Source organism: Microtus ochrogaster, unplaced genomic scaffold, assembly GCF_000317375.1.
Source record: "Microtus ochrogaster isolate Prairie Vole_2 unplaced genomic scaffold, MicOch1.0 UNK4, whole genome shotgun sequence".
Taxonomy (NCBI): domain Eukaryota; kingdom Metazoa; phylum Chordata; class Mammalia; order Rodentia; family Cricetidae; genus Microtus; species Microtus ochrogaster.
The window spans coordinates 7,165,314-7,181,533 of NW_004949102.1; the positions used below are offsets into that span (position 1 = coordinate 7,165,314).

Sequence of the window (16,220 nt, forward strand, 5' to 3'; positions counted from 1 at the left end):
TGCTCCCCATCCTCCATTTCCCTTCCTCCCTCCCTCCCTCTCTCCCTCCTTCTCTTCCTCCCTCCTTCCCTCCCTCTTTCTCCTTCCTTCCTTCCTTCCTTCCTTTCTTTTTTTTTCCTTTCTTTCTTTCTCTTACAGGGTTTTGCTGTATAGCACTCCTGTCAAGATCCTCCTGCCTCAGCATCCTAAGTTGGATATAGCTGTGTGCCACCATGACGAGCTGTTTCTTTTTATCATTTATTTTTTTGAGACAGATTCTCAGTGTAGCCCTGGCTGTCCTGGAACTGGTTCTGTAGACCAAGCTGGCCTCCAGAGATCTGCCGGCCTCTGCTTCCCGAGTGCGGGACTAAAGGCATGTGCTACCTCTGCCCGGCTTCAGCTGTTTATTTTCAGATTTTTTTATTTGTTATAATTACTGGGAGGGGGTAGAAAGCCACTTTGCAGAGTTGGTTCTTTCCTTCCATCTTTACTTGGGCTCCAGAAATGAAGCGTAGGCTGTAAGGCTTCTTCGACAAGTGCTTTGCTCAGTGAACAGTCTCTCCAGCCTCTGAGTCTGGTTTTTTATTGTTTTCAGTTTCCTCATTCGGGTATCATCCTCGAGTGCTCTTCCTCCTTTGGACACAATGTCCCCACTATCCATTTCGGGGAAGAAGAGGTGTGCCCCTGACGTGTACAGTAGCTTGAATTCATTGGTGGTACAAAGATTCCTCTTTGAAAGGACAGATAATTGAACTCCTTTTGGTTTGATTTGTTATTTCGATGCAGGGACTCACTCTATCTGTCATGGAACTCTGTAGACCAGGCTAGACTTGAACTCACAGAGATCCTCCTGCCTCTGCTTCCCGAGTGCTGGGATTAAAGGCATGCGCCACCATAACTCCTTGACTCAGCTGTGTGCAAGTCTTTCCCCAATTTCCCCCCATCTAGTTTGCCCACCACTGGCAATTAAGAGCCTCTTGTCTTTTTTTCATGGTATACTCCCTGCCTTGCAGCTTGGCTTGGAGGCCATCTTTTTGAGGTAGTTTGATGAATGCTCCAAGTAGATTTTGTTTTACTTACCAATAATTTAAGATTGGATGCATTATAGCCTTCTCTTCTTGGGTTTATCTTCTTTCTTACTATTTTTTTAAATTGTATTTATTTTATGTGCACAGTTTTTATTTTTGTCTTTTTTTTGCCCGAATGTATACCTCTGTACTGTGTGTGTGCCTGGTGCACATGCAGGCCAGAAGAAGGTATCTGATCCCCCGAGACTGGATTTACAGATGGCTGTTAGCTACTAGGTGGGTACTGGAATTCAAACTCAGGACCTCTGAAAGAGATGCTAGTGCTCTTAACCACCAAGCCATCTCTCCAGCCCCTGCTTTCCGACTCTAAGGGACAGAAGAACCAGAGGTTAGAGAGGTAGCTCATTTGGTGGAGGGTTTACCTACCATGCACAAAGCCCTGGGTTGATCCCTGTCACACAACTGGGCATGGTGGCCCAAGTCTGCCATCCTTGCATTAAGGAGGTAGAGGCAGGAGGATCAAAATTTCAAAGTAATCCTCAGCTACAGAGGTTGTTTGAAGCCAGTCTGGGCTCAAAAACAATAAAACAAACAAAAACAAAAAAATACCCCAAAACCCAAAAGCAAATAAAACAAGACCAAAAAACTCCACAAAATAAAAGCAATCACACCACACCAAACCAGTCAATCAACCAACCAACAACAAAATCTAGAATCAGACAAAAAAAAGAAACAAAAACCAGACTGATGCAGTAATTTCTTCATCTAGAAACATGATATACGCACCTTTCTCTTTTGAGCAGTTACTTGAGAAGTTAAATCCAGGGATTTAAAGTGTGTTCAGAAAAAAAAATTTGATATACAAAGGGAAGTTGAAAACTTCTCTGCAGCTGTTTGTGGTTGCTTCTTGCCAGGTTGAATATACTGCGTGGTTGACTACAATGTAATAAATAGGATTCCTAGAAGAAAATAGGTCTACCTGTTTTCCTTGTAAGCAGTGACTAAAGTTAGATTATTTAAGATTTATGTGTCTAGACAAAGACAAATCTGTCTAAAACCAATCTTTGTTAGTCCAATCTTTGCTTCAGAAAAACCAAGCCATGTATGAAAGACCATGCCCGTAATCCCAGCACTTGGTAGCTAGACACAGAGGATTGGGAGTTCAAGGCCAGTGTCAGCTCCAAAGCCAATTAGAGGACAATCTGAGGTTGAGAGAGAGAGAGAGAGAGAGAGAGAGAGAGAGAGAGAGAGAGAGAGAGAGAGCTGTAAATTGTTCAAAGAAATTCAGAGAAACATGCCGAATGGTTTTCTTAGGTGGAGTAATTACAAGAAATTAGGTGAAATGCTTCCTTTAAACTCTGACTTTCTCAACAAGTGTCTTTACTGCTCCGATTGGAAAGACATTCTCATTTCGGAAAAAAAGCATAGCAATAGAGGTATTAATTTGCTACAAATGCAGATGGATCACTTTAGAGACAGTGCGGAATTAAAAATTACAAGGCATTCTGTTTTGTTTATTTAATGTAGTGTGAGGGCTAGAGCGGGCCACATCCACAGGGACGGTGGGCAGATGTGGACTGAGTTCCTGCAGTGTCTCAGGGTAAACACTGTAAAACTAAACGAATGGGCAAACTAATAGAATGTGATAGACAGGATGCCAAGTAATTGCTATAAATGCTTCCCCCCCCCCTTTTTTCTTTTTGTCAGAGACCCAGAAAGGACTTTAACCTCTGGGTCTATTAATCTGGCTTCTATCATCAAACAGGGTTAGTGGTACTTTATGTTCCAAATCAGAAATGTCTGAGTTGCCCTTGGTGTGCTGTAGCAATTCTGTTTTTTTTCCACTGATATTTATTATCTCGCCTTAAAAGGGGAAAATATACAGATAGCACACGCTGGTATCTGTGACCTTGAGAATTTCACCAGCAGGTGAGAATTTTACCACATGGGAATCTCTTGAATTCTCGGAGGGCCAATAGATAGCCCTCAGCCTGGTTCCCTATAAAGTTCAAGAAGGACTCTGAATGCTGGCCTCTGGGAAAAGCTTGAGCATGAGGTTGATCCTGTTATTGGGTGCCCTATTGGGGCATGTCTACTGTCAAGAAACATTTGTCGGGTAAGTGGCACTCTCTAGTGTTCATTTGAATCCTGCTTACCTGGTTCATGAAGCCTTTCATTTGCTCATAACTTGGTCAGAGAATAAGAATAAGGGGCGCATGCATTCAGCGTTGTCAAGAGTTCTCTTAGATTAGTGTGGGGGGGGGTGGAGGTGGGCGTAGTGGGGAAAATAGGAGTTAGTCAAGGAGGAGATGATTGGCTGTGGGAGGAAGAAAAAAAGGAGACTGTCAAACGCCAAGAGACTGTCTATTTGGGAATAAAGAACAGGATTGCACTTGGGACTGTCCCAGTCCGTGGTGGCCTCTACTATGTACAGAGACTGGAGAAAAGGCGAGGTAAGGGATTTTGTTAAGGCAGAGAAATGGATTTTGAGTGGCTGTGCCTTGGCTGGGAGCTGTCGAGTGAGGGCAACCACTGAGCGACGTTAGTTTTAAGGTTATGGCTGGGAGTTCCCTCATCAGCTAAGTGAGAGTAGCCTTAGAGATCGAGCAGGCTGGTTTGTTTTCCCTGTGGGAGGTTTGGTTCTGTGAGATACATCCTGGAGTGTGACGTCAAGACCTGTTCTTTCTTTCCCATGGTCCTAGATGACATTTTAGTGGGATGTGACAGGAAGGACTCCATTTTGTAAAAAAAAAAAAAAAAAAAAAAAAATGCTTTTTCCAAGTCTGACCTTGCCAGTCTCTCCTCCCCAGCGGTCAGAATGTGGGGCTGATGGGCAGTAGGGAGGAGCCTACTGTACTTGTCTCGAGGGTCACACAGTAGGTGTTCCTTCCCACCCACTTCCGACCTCACTGGAGGCTCCTTCCTCTCAGCCTTTGTCCTCCACTCTTTCGATTCTTATCTGGGTAGCAGAGCCTCCGACACCAGGAAAGCCAGGGCTGTGGGTCTCGGCTAATGTCTCTCCTGGCTGCCGGACTCATCTTTGCTCTGAAATGCTTTGATTTTACTATTCGTTTGTTTGTTTGTTTTGGAGCCCTGGCAGCCCCAGAACTCATATATAACTTAGGCTACCCCCTCCCCCTCCGCCAACCCTAGGGCCAGGCTTCTAGATGTGAGACTCCTTACACGAGTCCTGCCTGGTTCCACAGTTCTGTAACGGGGTTTGGGAGCATTTCTGGAGAGTATTCTAAGGGAATTAATGAAGCATTCTAATACATTTATTCCATGAAACTAGCTAGTCAATTCAATTTGGGAATCAAAGAGTTAAATAACTTTAGGGTTTCTAGACTGTTGACTAAGTAAGTATGCATTAGAAATCTATGAGGGATTTTTTTTATTCTTTAATTCACACCCCTCCCATTTTGGCTGAGGAGCTCCAGGGTCTGCTGTTCCTTAGAACACACACCAGGAAATATTAGTCTAATGTGTTACTTTTCCCAGCCCCTCATTTTAAAAGAGGACTCCTGGGATTCCATGCGTTAACTAAAACTAATGAGTCCCAAATGGAAGAATTTTCAGACCATTTGTGGCAGAAGGAGACTCGCAGGCAGAAGGGTCTGGAAGACCTTGGGGTCTGCCACTTGCGGGTTACACGGGACTGCACTGGAACGGGTGTGACTCACCGCTGAGGCCCTTCTCAGCACCACCAACGAACCGGAAGTCAGCCTGCTTGGAAAATGGACGGAGAAAGAAGGCCCAGTTACTAAGCAAAAGACTCTTTTCCCCCAAACTCTTTTCTGACAATCTTGCCAGTTTGGGGGTTTCTCTTTTCTTCCATGACAGCCCTTTCTCCTTAGAGCGTGTGTGTCAGTGCAAGTGTGTATGATACACCATTTGATTTGCCTGGGCCTCAGTTTTTGCTAGCTGTGCCCCGAGTTTGTTTACATCATGAGACCCGGAGATGGTGTTGTAGTTTCAGCCACAAAATAAAACAAAGAGCAACCAAATAAAGAAAGAAAGAAAACAAACAAACAAAAAAAACAAACTGGAAAACTTCACGTCTCCCCAGATGTGGGTCTCATTCCTCCTACAGGCCCCAAATTAATCGTTCTCCTTTCCCCCTTCCTTCCTTCCTTCCTTCCTTCCTTCCTTCCTTCCTTCCTTCCTTCCTTCCTTCCTTCCTTCCTTCCTCCCTCCCTCCCTCCCTCCCTCCCTCCCTCCTTCCTCCCTCCCTCCCTTTCCTCCTTGAAAAGCAGGCACAGACAAGTTTTAGAACCCAGTGCTTTATGAGAGGCAGGTGTTGTTTGACAAATACTCATTAGCTCAAGGAAAGGACCCTCTCATGGCATGCTTCCTGCTAGCAGCAGGACACTTCTTAATCATTATTTAGATAGTGTTTCCTTGGAGGAAATAAAGCCGTTTGATCACCTTCTTGTTCTGGGGACGTGGGTCAGTGTACAATTTATTAGCTTCTGGCTTGTGAAAGAGATTGTGGACTGTTGCATTCATCTCCGCCACGCGGAGGCTGACGGGAGCAGAAAGCCACAGGAAACGGTGCACAGGCTTTGCTTTTAAGGTCATGTCTGTGGTTAACATTTCTTAGGGACCAAGTTCTTGAGATCATCCCCAGTAATGAAGAGCAGATTACAACTCTGATGCAATTGGAGGCTGAAGAGCATCTTCAGGTACTGGCCATAGCCTCAGCTTTTGCTCTGTCCAGTAAGTAATGCCAGCAGGGCATGCTTGGACCATGGCTTGACCCCTTTGAGGTAATGTGAGAGGCTGGGACTTGGAGCTGAGCTTCCAAAAGTCTGAGCGTTAGTCCCAACTCGATGGCACTGAGCAGACCGCCTTCTTTCCCCGTGAGACTCATTTTCACAATCAGAAAATTGAGGAAAACTACACCATTTTTCTACATATCTCCGAGGACTATTGAGGGAAGGAACAAAGCATGAAAACCGAGAGCTACTTTGAAACACCGCTGAGCACCTTTAATTCATTATTTCCCTTCTAAAATAATTTATGACATTAATATCCCATGATGAAATGAATTGGATCACTTGAGTGCCAGATTGATTTTATTTTTTTAAGACTTCCCATAATTTAAAATCATCTGTTCCTCTGCCAATTTTAATATCTAGCCGTGGGATGTATGTACTAAAAACATAACGTCTTTGCTGATGCTCGGGTACAGAGAAACTCTTGTTGCTCTAAGATAGCAGGTCCAGAGTGATTCTGATTTTGTAGACGCAAAATAAACTAGGTAACACATTGCGTTACCGAGATCCTTCAGGGTACATCTCTCTATTTCTCCCAGAATGATCCTTGGCTTGGCCCTTTATCCCTTTCAGCTTGATTTTTGGAAATCACCCACCATCCCCAGGCAAAGAGTCCACGTCCGAGTCCCCTTTAGCAACGTCCAGACAGTCAAAGTGTTCCTTGAGTCCCAGGGGATTGCTTATTCCATCATGGTTGAAGACGTTCAAGTAAGTATGCCAGACAGCAGCCTTCCAGAGGCCTGCTGGTCCTCTCCACGCTGCCGGGAAAGGGACCTGTGGGTTTCCCGTGGGCCTCGTCAGTGTGAACTCTGCTGCAGACTGGTGGGGAGGCGCAGCTCCCAGTCCTTTTAGCATTTCGTGGAAATGGAAGAAAAGCAATCTGTGATTCAATTAGTTTTTAATTAGAGGTTAACTCAGAAACGCAGGCTGAGCCCCAAGACCACCTGAAGGTGCTGTCACCCTGGGGCTGCAGCTGCTGCCTGGCCCCCAGCCCACGCATACCCCATCTCTCTTCAGAGTGCTACCAGAGTAAGAGAAGTGTGTGACCCAGAGCCGATGGACAAGATAGGCGTACAATGAGGAAAGCTTGGTGCTGGGGACCAAGTGTCAGCACCTCATTTACACCACCAGACTGAATGCGTGGCTGGCAGCTAATCATAGACTTGTTCTATCTTAGGTTCTGTTGGATCAAGAGCGTGAAGAAATGCTGCTCAATCAGCGAAGAGAGCGAGGTGGTAACTTCAACTTTGGGGCCTACCATACCTTGGACGAGGTAGGCATTTCAAAACGAGAATCAGAGAAACAAGCTCCTCTTTTCCCTGATGAAAAGGCTATCTCTACCTGGTGATTTGATAACATAGATATATTGTCATGTGTCCATGTCCCGTGTCCCGTCGTGCCTCCCCCCCCCCCACCCAGAGTTTCTTTGTGTGGCTTTGGCTGTCCTGAAACTTGCTCAGTGGAGCAGGCTGTCCTCGAACCCACAAAGTACTGGAATTAAAGGCAAGGCGTGTAGCACTACTGCCCAGCAGAATTTTTTTAAAACTATTTTTATTTTATGGGCATAGGTGTTTCGCCTGCATGTGTGTCTGTGTGAGGGTGTCAGAGCCTCTGGAAGTGGAGTTACAGAGAGTTGTGAGCCGCCATGTGGGTGCTGGGAACTGAGCCAAGAGCCTCCTGAAGAGCAGTCAGTGCTCTTAACCGCTGAGCCATCTCTCCAGCCCTACTATGCTCCTTGTATTCCCTAGCAGATTTCACGGGCAGTGCCTGCTTAATGCAGGAACTGAAGTCGGCTTGTCCAGCCCCACAGCAGCACAGTTATTGTGGAGGTGTCCAGAAGCTGTGAGTGAGTCCACAAATAGCTCCTTCCCACTCTTCCCACAACACTCCTTTGCTGATTTCCGAGCTGCACAGGCTACAGAGTCACCCAAGAGCGATGATTAGCCATGGTCTTGGATGTATCAGGGGCCACTTTGAAGCTGTTGAGTCCCACCCACACAAGGGTGTCAGCGGCCCCCAAACTGCACGGCGGCGATCCAAGGTCGTCCGGTAGCAGAGTCTAGTCTCTGCCTTTCTGGGTCTCTATCCCTTCTTTCTCTGCCTGGACCATGCGCTGCTCTGTGGGTCCAAGGAGAGCACTGCCCTTACTAATGTGACAAGAGCCTTTCTGGAAGCTGATGCTGGCTTATTTCTCCGCGCTGCCAGACTGTGGGTGGGTGGCAACTGGGGAGTTCAGGGGTGAAGCGCAGAGTAGGAAAGAGTAAAGGGGCACTAAGCCTCCAGATAAAGAGGTTTAAAATGCATTTAAAACGCTATTTTAAATGATTTGGAGACAAGATATGACTCGAACGGATTTGTGCCTTTGCTTCACTGCCGGAAACATCAGTGCAATTGAACATGGGTCTACGTCATTTGTATAATATGTGTGTGTTATTACTTTCCAACCCTCTCCCAGAAAAACAGTGTGTTAGTTTGACTAGAAGAAAGAATTAAAAAAAAGGGTATCTTCTTCCCCCTTTTGCCGTTCTGACAAATAGGTGTTTGCGACAGCAAATGCTGGCAACGGCTGGATACTCTGCTTCTGTAATGGTCGCAGCCTGGATATGTGGAGAACGGACAGAATCTCAATGAGCCTTCAAAACTGGGGTCGGAGTAGCCAGTGGCTGGGTGACATCCCCATTGTGCAGGGGCCTGCGCTAGCTAGCGCAGCTGTGTTTTGTAGTGCAAGCCGGTCACCTCTCTTTCGGTGCCACTGCGGTTTGCTAGTGAGGGCGAAAGGCTTCCCTGCCGGACAGGGTCTAGGGGGAAAACAAGCCACAGGCAAACCAGACAAGTGCCATTTTACATTGCACAGAACTGGAAAGAACCGGCTCTGCGGCGGCAAGATGGCTTCTCTGTTTCAGAGTGACTCGTCCTCCGGGTGACGGCTTGCAGCCGCCCCCAGCCGGAATGTGGGGAGACCGGGAGTGCAGGGGTGAGGAGACCCTGCTAGCTGCATTCCCCTGGTCACTAAATAACAGATGCCTGTTCATCATTTGAACCTTTCAGATTTACCAAGAAATGGATAACCTCGTGGCTGAGCACCCTGGTCTAGTGAGCAAAGTGAATATCGGTTCATCTTTTGAGAATCGGCCCATGAATGTGCTCAAGGTATAAAGCGGGCAGAGACTTTTGTTTCCCATCTCTCGATGCTTCTAGAATCCCGCTCCTCCCAGCTCGGCTTGCAAAGCAGGTCTCCCACCCCCACCCCCTCCTCCCACCCTTCTCTCTCTCTCTCTTTTTCATCCTAACCGGTCTTTGCTGGTTTTGAGCATCCCCCACCACCGACCGCCCCCCTTTTTCTTTCTTTTCCTTTTTTTTTTTTTCTCTCTTTTTCTGCACGCAGACGCAGGTCTGCAGGAGAGAATTAATGCTCGGGTCCTGATAGATGCGCTCGCCGGGAGCCGGGCCGAGAGCACCAATTGGAGCCGAGCAGGAGAGGCGGCGGGCACGGGGGGAGGGGAGGGAGAGAAAGGAAGGGGAGGGCGAGCACTGGGAAATTAATCGAAGTGGGAATTCTTTGCGGATTTTTCTTTTCCTCTCGCTCTCTTCTCTTAAAGGCAGCTTAAAAACAAAACAAAAAAACAAAAACCCACCAGTAATTGCCCGAACTACATTTTAAAAAAAAGTTTCTCTGTGTGCAGATGATGACGGACAACTAAATGCGAAGGCAAGGCCCTGGAACGAAGGGTTTTTTGTTTTTTAGGTGACAGTTGAAGAAACGGCGAAGGTTCACTGCTACTGTCACCCCAAAGAGTCTTTGGGTTGATAGTTTCAAGCATTTGCACTTTGTTCAGAAAAACAGCAGAAAGTGTTTCCCCAGACTTCCTAGAAAGTTTGTTAAGGGGTGTGTGTGGCGGGAGGTAATGTCACAACGCCCGGCTAAATTTGGAAACGTTGTGGCTTGGAACCAACTGACTAACTGGGACAGATGGACTTCCAGAGCTCTTTCCCCTAAGCAGGCCTGGGAGGGGTGGTTTGCCTACTGCAGGAGGCTTGGCCTGGGGCCGTTTGCTGCCCGGGTTTGTTTTTTTTTTCTTTTTCTTTTTCTTTACCGGCTGGCCTACCTGTGAGTCAGGGAACCCTAAATTCTCCTCTGCCTTGGTTTTTCCTGACCTCCGATTTTCCAAGTGGTTTGGTGGTTGAGACATTTTGTTTGCTTGTTTGTTTTTTTAAGGTCCCCAACTTGTTTCATCTTAGCACTTTGAAGGAAAAGGCTCAAAACATTTTCACCAAAACTTTCCCAAACCTGTGAAATGTAATGTTTTTAGCAAGAATTTGCATTTCTCATTTACCTTAATCTGTTGCGCTTAGAATGCCACACAGAGATAGAAACTGATGGTGCAAAAATAATCTTTTCCTCCCTATTTACTGATTCAATTGGCAAGGCCACTGTTCCAAATAACCCAGTCACTTAGATCATAAAACTGAAACTCCAGAGGGCCGTGGGGGCTTGCCATCCTGTTCCGATGCAGGGCCTGGAAAATTCTGGTAAGGGTCTTAGAACTAAAATAACACAATCCATGCAAAAACACTGGAAAATAGAGGAACCAACCAACAAACAGGGAGGCTAGGAATAGGTCTGGCGGTTCTAATTTCACAGCTATAGGAGGAGAGCTGTAAACTTTTTTCATTTTGTTCATTCCTCACCCCCAATTTGCTTCCATGCCTGCTCCCATATGAACTAGTCTTTTAAATAAGAAGAATGGCATACTACCCGGAACCTGTTTTTCCCCAGTTAACAACATGTGAGCATATTTTCATTACATTAACTACGATAATTTTTTTTTTTCAGAAACATCAAGGGAGGTAAAATTTGCTTTGCTTGTAATCTCCATTTAAGCTTTTGTTAAGAGAAAGGGGCCAAACAAACGGACAGAAGAATCAAGCCAGTGTCACCTGTCCATCTCCTCTTGTTCTCTTAATCCTGTCGAGAACAGAAAGGGGACAGAGAAAGACCCTGGGGGAGGTGCCTACTGGAAGAAGCGGTTTCCATTGCTGTGCTTGCGCTATGCTTGTTTTGCAGTTCAGCACGGGAGGAGACAAGCCAGCCATCTGGCTAGACGCGGGCATCCACGCTCGAGAGTGGGTTACTCAAGCCACGGCTCTGTGGACAGCAAATAAGGTCATTGCTTAAAATTCTTCACATATTTTGTCCTTTGGGAGTTAGACTCACTAAGTAAACACACACTGTCCCGGTGGGCCTGATTGCAAGCACTCTCAAGGCAAATCCTTCTCTTACAACACCGGCAGGAAACAGAGTCTGCCAATCTTTTTTTTCTTTGCCTCACCCCATCTAGGATCACGGTACTGTGCCTCTGGGCCCCCCTGCTAAAAACACAGCAAGCCAGAGAATTGAAAAGGGTGGCCAGCGGGGCCTCTGGGTTTCGAGTTTCAGCCTAGTACAGGGAGAGAAGCTCAATACTTTGAGAGAAGTGCCTCTCCTATAAAATTTTGAAAGGGCTTCAGAGAGCAAGAACAGTTTGCTTTGACCTACAGATCTAAAGTGTAACGAGCTGGGGGTGTCTGGGTCGTGAATATTGCCAAACTCTGATTCTGATGGTCCTTGGCACAAGAGTCAGGACACGATGCTGGGTGTGACCTAGGCTGCTGTTTCTTAAGTAATTCCAAAATGACACGCTATAAATCAGAATGTTAATTCATGAGCAAAGGAAATCAATCCACATCAGATCATTCAAGCATGTGCAACCACGTGCATGCCGACTGATACATTTTTCCCTTCAATTAAAATGCGGTTACCTTTAGGGTATTATGAAATGGATATTTAACAGTTGAATAGTAATGCCTTAGGATGGCTGAGCACAGGAAATGAATAAATTTTAATCCGGCAGAAACTTCAACTCTCCTGCAATTGATTGCAGTCAAAATGTAATTTCCCAAATGGAATTTAACCGCTTCTCCATACCTTTAGCAAAGTCCCCGCATATTTAAGTAATCTGATGTTGGTCGAGTTCTTTTGGAAAGTCACCCCACGGGAGGATTAAGGAATATTAAGTTTTTATAATTTGGTTCACAGATCCAAATAAACCGCTCATGTCATTGCCCACCGTTGCAAAAAGCGTCACCGCAAATACTAGGGAGAAAAGTGTTGCTACTTCTAATAGATGGGTGATAGCTGACATTTATTTAATGTGCGACAATTATTGTCACCAGAAAGGGAAGCTATAGACATTGGTGTGTGGATTAAGCTGCAGGAGACTGTTCTGCAAGGGATTTGGAAGGTTCCCATCGATCAACAATGGTCCCTAATTCATGTTTGGAAAAACAATAAAACAAAAGAAAACAAGAAACCAAAGCACAAAACCACAGTGCCATAGTATTTTGCAGTGTGTTTTCTGGTTTGCAATACTGAAAACTCTGTGTGTCTACTCAGCTTGCTTCTGATTATGGAACTGATCCATCCATCACTTCCCTTCTGGATACCCTGGATATCTTCCTGCTGCCTGTCACAAACCCTGATGGATATGCGTACTCCCACACCACTGTAAGCCACTTAATCTATTTATTTATTTCTTGTTTTTTTTTTTTTTTTTTTTTTAACATCCACAGGGCTTAAGAGGACAGGCAGGAGCCTGGAAAACCAAACAAAAGTCATCTTTCTGTTCTTGTTTTGCTCTAAGCAGAAAGCCTAATCTCTCAGTAGTGGCCTTGAAATGGGGCAAAGGGAAATGTTTGCAATCATTCCTTATTTTCACATGCAATGACTTTACATGTCGACTCAGCCAGAGCCTGTTTCTGCTGTCAGGCTGGACAGTGAGTCACCTAGGAGACTTGTCCCAATTATCTCCGAGATGTGTGTGTGTGTGCGCGCGCACTCATGTCTGTGTGTACCCTTGCATGTGCTGGACTGATAGGAAAGAGGAGGCAGATATTCCCTGCTGCTAACTCGATTGCCATATGAGTTAAGTAGGCAGCACAACGCATCCTAGCATTTTTTTTTTTTACTTACAATTTGTCAAAGAAATCCTCTGTAATATCACTAAAAGGAGTTAGTTAGGCTCCCTCCCTGTAAGATAGCATGACAGAAACACCGCTGTGGCATTGCGACCTCACGTATATTCAAAACGAATCCGAGTTTTAAGTTTCTTCTTGTGGAGAGCAGATAACGATGACAATGACTAGCGTTTTCAAAGGGACTCAGAGTCTCTATTCACAGCCCGGCACACTGCATGAATGCAGGGTCCACAGGCAAGCAAAGAAAGGCTGCCTCTGATCTCTCAGAGCTTCCCAAAAAACATTAAAACATTAAACACCCTTGGCAGCTCTGTAGCAAGGTTGCCGAGTTAGCCCCACATTTTCCCAAACCATTCTCTCAGAAATTCCATCTTTCCCTTTTTTTGTTGTGGTAGTGGCTAGCATTGAACAGAACCATGTTTTATGGAACATGGCTTGGCAGGAATTTATTTGAGAGAGGAAATACAGAAAGTGAACCCTATGTGGGGACCATTTGACATAGCTGTGGGCCAAATAAATCCTGTGCAGTTCTGAAGGTAGGGAGCCAGGGGAAGGGGTACTCGGGGAAAGGACCTGCCGATCAACAGGAATGACCACCTTTTCTTCCCCCATATTCCTGTTTGCTGGGATTTTAAAAGAATCGTATGTGGCGAAAGACCCGGTCTAAACTGTCTGGAAGCTTCTGTGCTGGTGTGGATCCTAATCGGAACTGGGATGCAAATTTCGGAGGTGAGTGCGGGGTGGTCGTCTCCAGGGACAGTCGAGACTGCTGTCTGGGCGGCCGACTGCTTTGCCGGGGCTCTGCAGTGCCGTCAGCCTGTTCAGTCCATTTAGGATTCAAGTCATTTTAAAACCTCTCTAAAACACTTCACTAAAGCCTCCCCCTTCACGGGAGGGAGTGCAACACTGTCACAGCTCCAGGCAGCGTTTAGTGTGGTTAGCTCACATCTTGCTTTCCCTTTAGGCGTCTGAGCTGAAGAAGCCAGGCTTTGCACAATGGCGGGGAGCGCAGGAAGCGCTGAACCAACCGCTAGAGGGGGTTAGGATCTATTAGGAAGACATGCATTACATCATCTGGTAGATGCTTCCAGAAGGAAAACTTACAAAAAAGAAGTACAAATGGAATTAAGACATGGATTTTTTTTTTTTTGGAACAGAGGCAAAGATAAAACGTTAGCTTGCTCATCTGGCTTGTTGACTGCAGTTTTTCTGTTTGGGGGTCCACTGGCAAGCTGCTTGGGGTTTCTTTCATGCTTTTAGGCATCAATTAAACCTTGGCTTCAGTAATCACAGAACTGAAATTTGTTGTTTTTTTCCTGCGAACTTCCAGTACCAGCGCATCAGTGATTTTTCTCATGGAGGTGACTGCACACTTGACAAACTGCATCTCAAGGAGAGAAGGGCTTATTTTGGCTACAAGATTGGAGGAACATTCCATCATGGCCGTGGCAGTGGGAGATGAAGAATGTGGGGGCACGGTGGCCTGGAGGGATGGCTCAGCCGTTAAAGGCTAAGCTCACAACCAAAATTATAAGAATGTGGGTGCATTGTATTCCCGGTCAACAGCAGAGAGAGCTGAGCCTGGGGCTCAGCTGGCTCCTCCTCTTTGTCCTTCTGTAACCGCTCAAGTGCCCCAGCCTGTGGGGGAGTGTCACCCACATTCGGACTCTAGGGTGGGTTTTCTCTCCTAGGCTGAATGCCTCTGGAAAGACCTCAGAGCTCCCAGAGGTGTCTTTCCTGGGAGTTCCAAATCCAGTTAAGTTGACAATGCAGATTAAGCCTTGCAAACACTGGGCTGTGGGCTTTCTTCTAATACCTGGCACAGAGTCTGCACCACAGAGTGCAATCATTAAATATTTGTAAACCAAATGAATTATCGAGAGTTACAGAACTGAGACAGGACCCACCAGGGACATGCGATGGGATATGCATGAGTGATAACTTCGTTCATTGCTTTAACAATTTATTATTCTTATTATTTTGCGCATAGGAAAAAAGTAATCAAAGCGCCAGAGCCTGGATATTGAACCGCATTCAGTAATTTGATGGCACTTCCCCCTCTGAAACCTTATTTTTAAATAATTTTAACTTAAGATGGCAGGAGTTATGTTTACCTGGATCTTACCCAGTTCACTTAGAGAGCTTGGGAAATCTCAGTCTCCACCTGCTCCCAAAGCGTCTAGCCCTGCCAGGCCTACAGAGACCCCTGTTTCAGTCCTCTTGAGCAACTATAGCTGTTGAGAGAATCAAGGCCAAAGGTGGCCTTGTCAAATGTGGTGGCTTCCAGGGCAGAAAGAATGTCAGAGGTTCCTCACATTTGTGGCTTTGTGACTTGGTGCAGTCACGAAGTACAGATGCACCGAAACTTCTGCTCCTGGGCTCTTCAGGTTGGAAGAGGTCCCAGGAAAGGAACTTACAGAACCCCCACCCGCTTCAGGAGCTCTTCTTCCAACAGCTCCCAGAGAGGGGAGACGATCTAACTGGATAGCTCTTTCCGCTGTACAAAAGAACCGTATTTTAAGAGAAGAGCTGGGTCCAGGATGAGTTCAGTTAGTCTTCTGGCCATGCCCTGCAAGGCAGAGACTTGATCTAACCCAAAGGTGGGCTTCTCTGATTTACACAGGAGGAACTTATTCATGCATGTGCTAACCCCTCCATTCTGCAGTGCCTTCTTCAAGCAACTGTCCTAAGTAGGCTTCTTCCTCTTCATCCCACCAGGACCGGGAGCCAGTAGCAGCCCTTGCTCTGATTCGTACCATGGACCCAAGGCCAACTCTGAAGTTGAAGTGAAATCCATAGTGGACTTCATCAAGAGTCATGGCCAAATCAAAGCTTTCCTTACGCTCCACAGCTACTCCCAACTGCTCATGTACCCCTACGGCTATAAATGCACCAAGCCAGCTAACTCTGATGAGCTGGTGAGTCCCTCCATTAGTATTTCGATTTCAACAACCACATTTGCTGGGTGGCCAAGTTAAGTGCTGGTCGTACAATTAGGTACCAAGGAGGAGGTATGCTAGTTATGAAGGTAATGGGACCTACACCCAATGTAAGCCGAGTTTCTTTGCCGAGTAGAACCCATAAAAATTAATGGTACCTTAACATAGATGATATAAAAAAAATCTGCTTTTCTTTTCTTCTTTTTGAGGCAGGCTCTTACTTCAGGTAGCCTGGTCCAGGTTGGCTCTAAAATGACAACGTTATGATTCTCCTGCCGGCCTCAGCCTCTTGAGTGCTTGGGTTTCAGGTGTGAACCACCCTGACTGGCCTTAAGCGCCTGCCATCATCAGTTCCCAGGGTATACTTCCTTTTTTTTTTTTTTAAAAAAATATTTGTTTGTTTATTTATTTATTATGTATACAATGTTCTGTCTGTGTGTATGACTGTAGGCCAGAAGAGGGCACCAGACCTCATTACAGATGGT

General features: G+C 46.0%; 1 protein-coding gene across 1 annotated transcript in view; it reads left to right on the forward strand.

The window, feature by feature from the left end:
* Window positions 1–3,058: 3,058 nt before the first annotated feature.
* Cpa2 (carboxypeptidase A2) overlaps window positions 3,059–16,220 on the forward strand; it is a 22,247-nt gene continuing 9,085 nt past the window's right edge. The window contains exons 1-9 of the mRNA XM_005365779.3: window positions 3,059–3,123; window positions 5,608–5,689; window positions 6,356–6,490; window positions 6,960–7,055; window positions 8,831–8,932; window positions 10,848–10,946; window positions 12,216–12,326; window positions 13,435–13,525; window positions 15,515–15,714. Coding sequence (XP_005365836.1) covers window positions 3,059–3,123; window positions 5,608–5,689; window positions 6,356–6,490; window positions 6,960–7,055; window positions 8,831–8,932; window positions 10,848–10,946; window positions 12,216–12,326; window positions 13,435–13,525; window positions 15,515–15,714 — 981 coding nt within the window. The remainder of the gene's footprint in view (window positions 3,124–5,607; window positions 5,690–6,355; window positions 6,491–6,959; window positions 7,056–8,830; window positions 8,933–10,847; window positions 10,947–12,215; window positions 12,327–13,434; window positions 13,526–15,514; window positions 15,715–16,220) is intronic.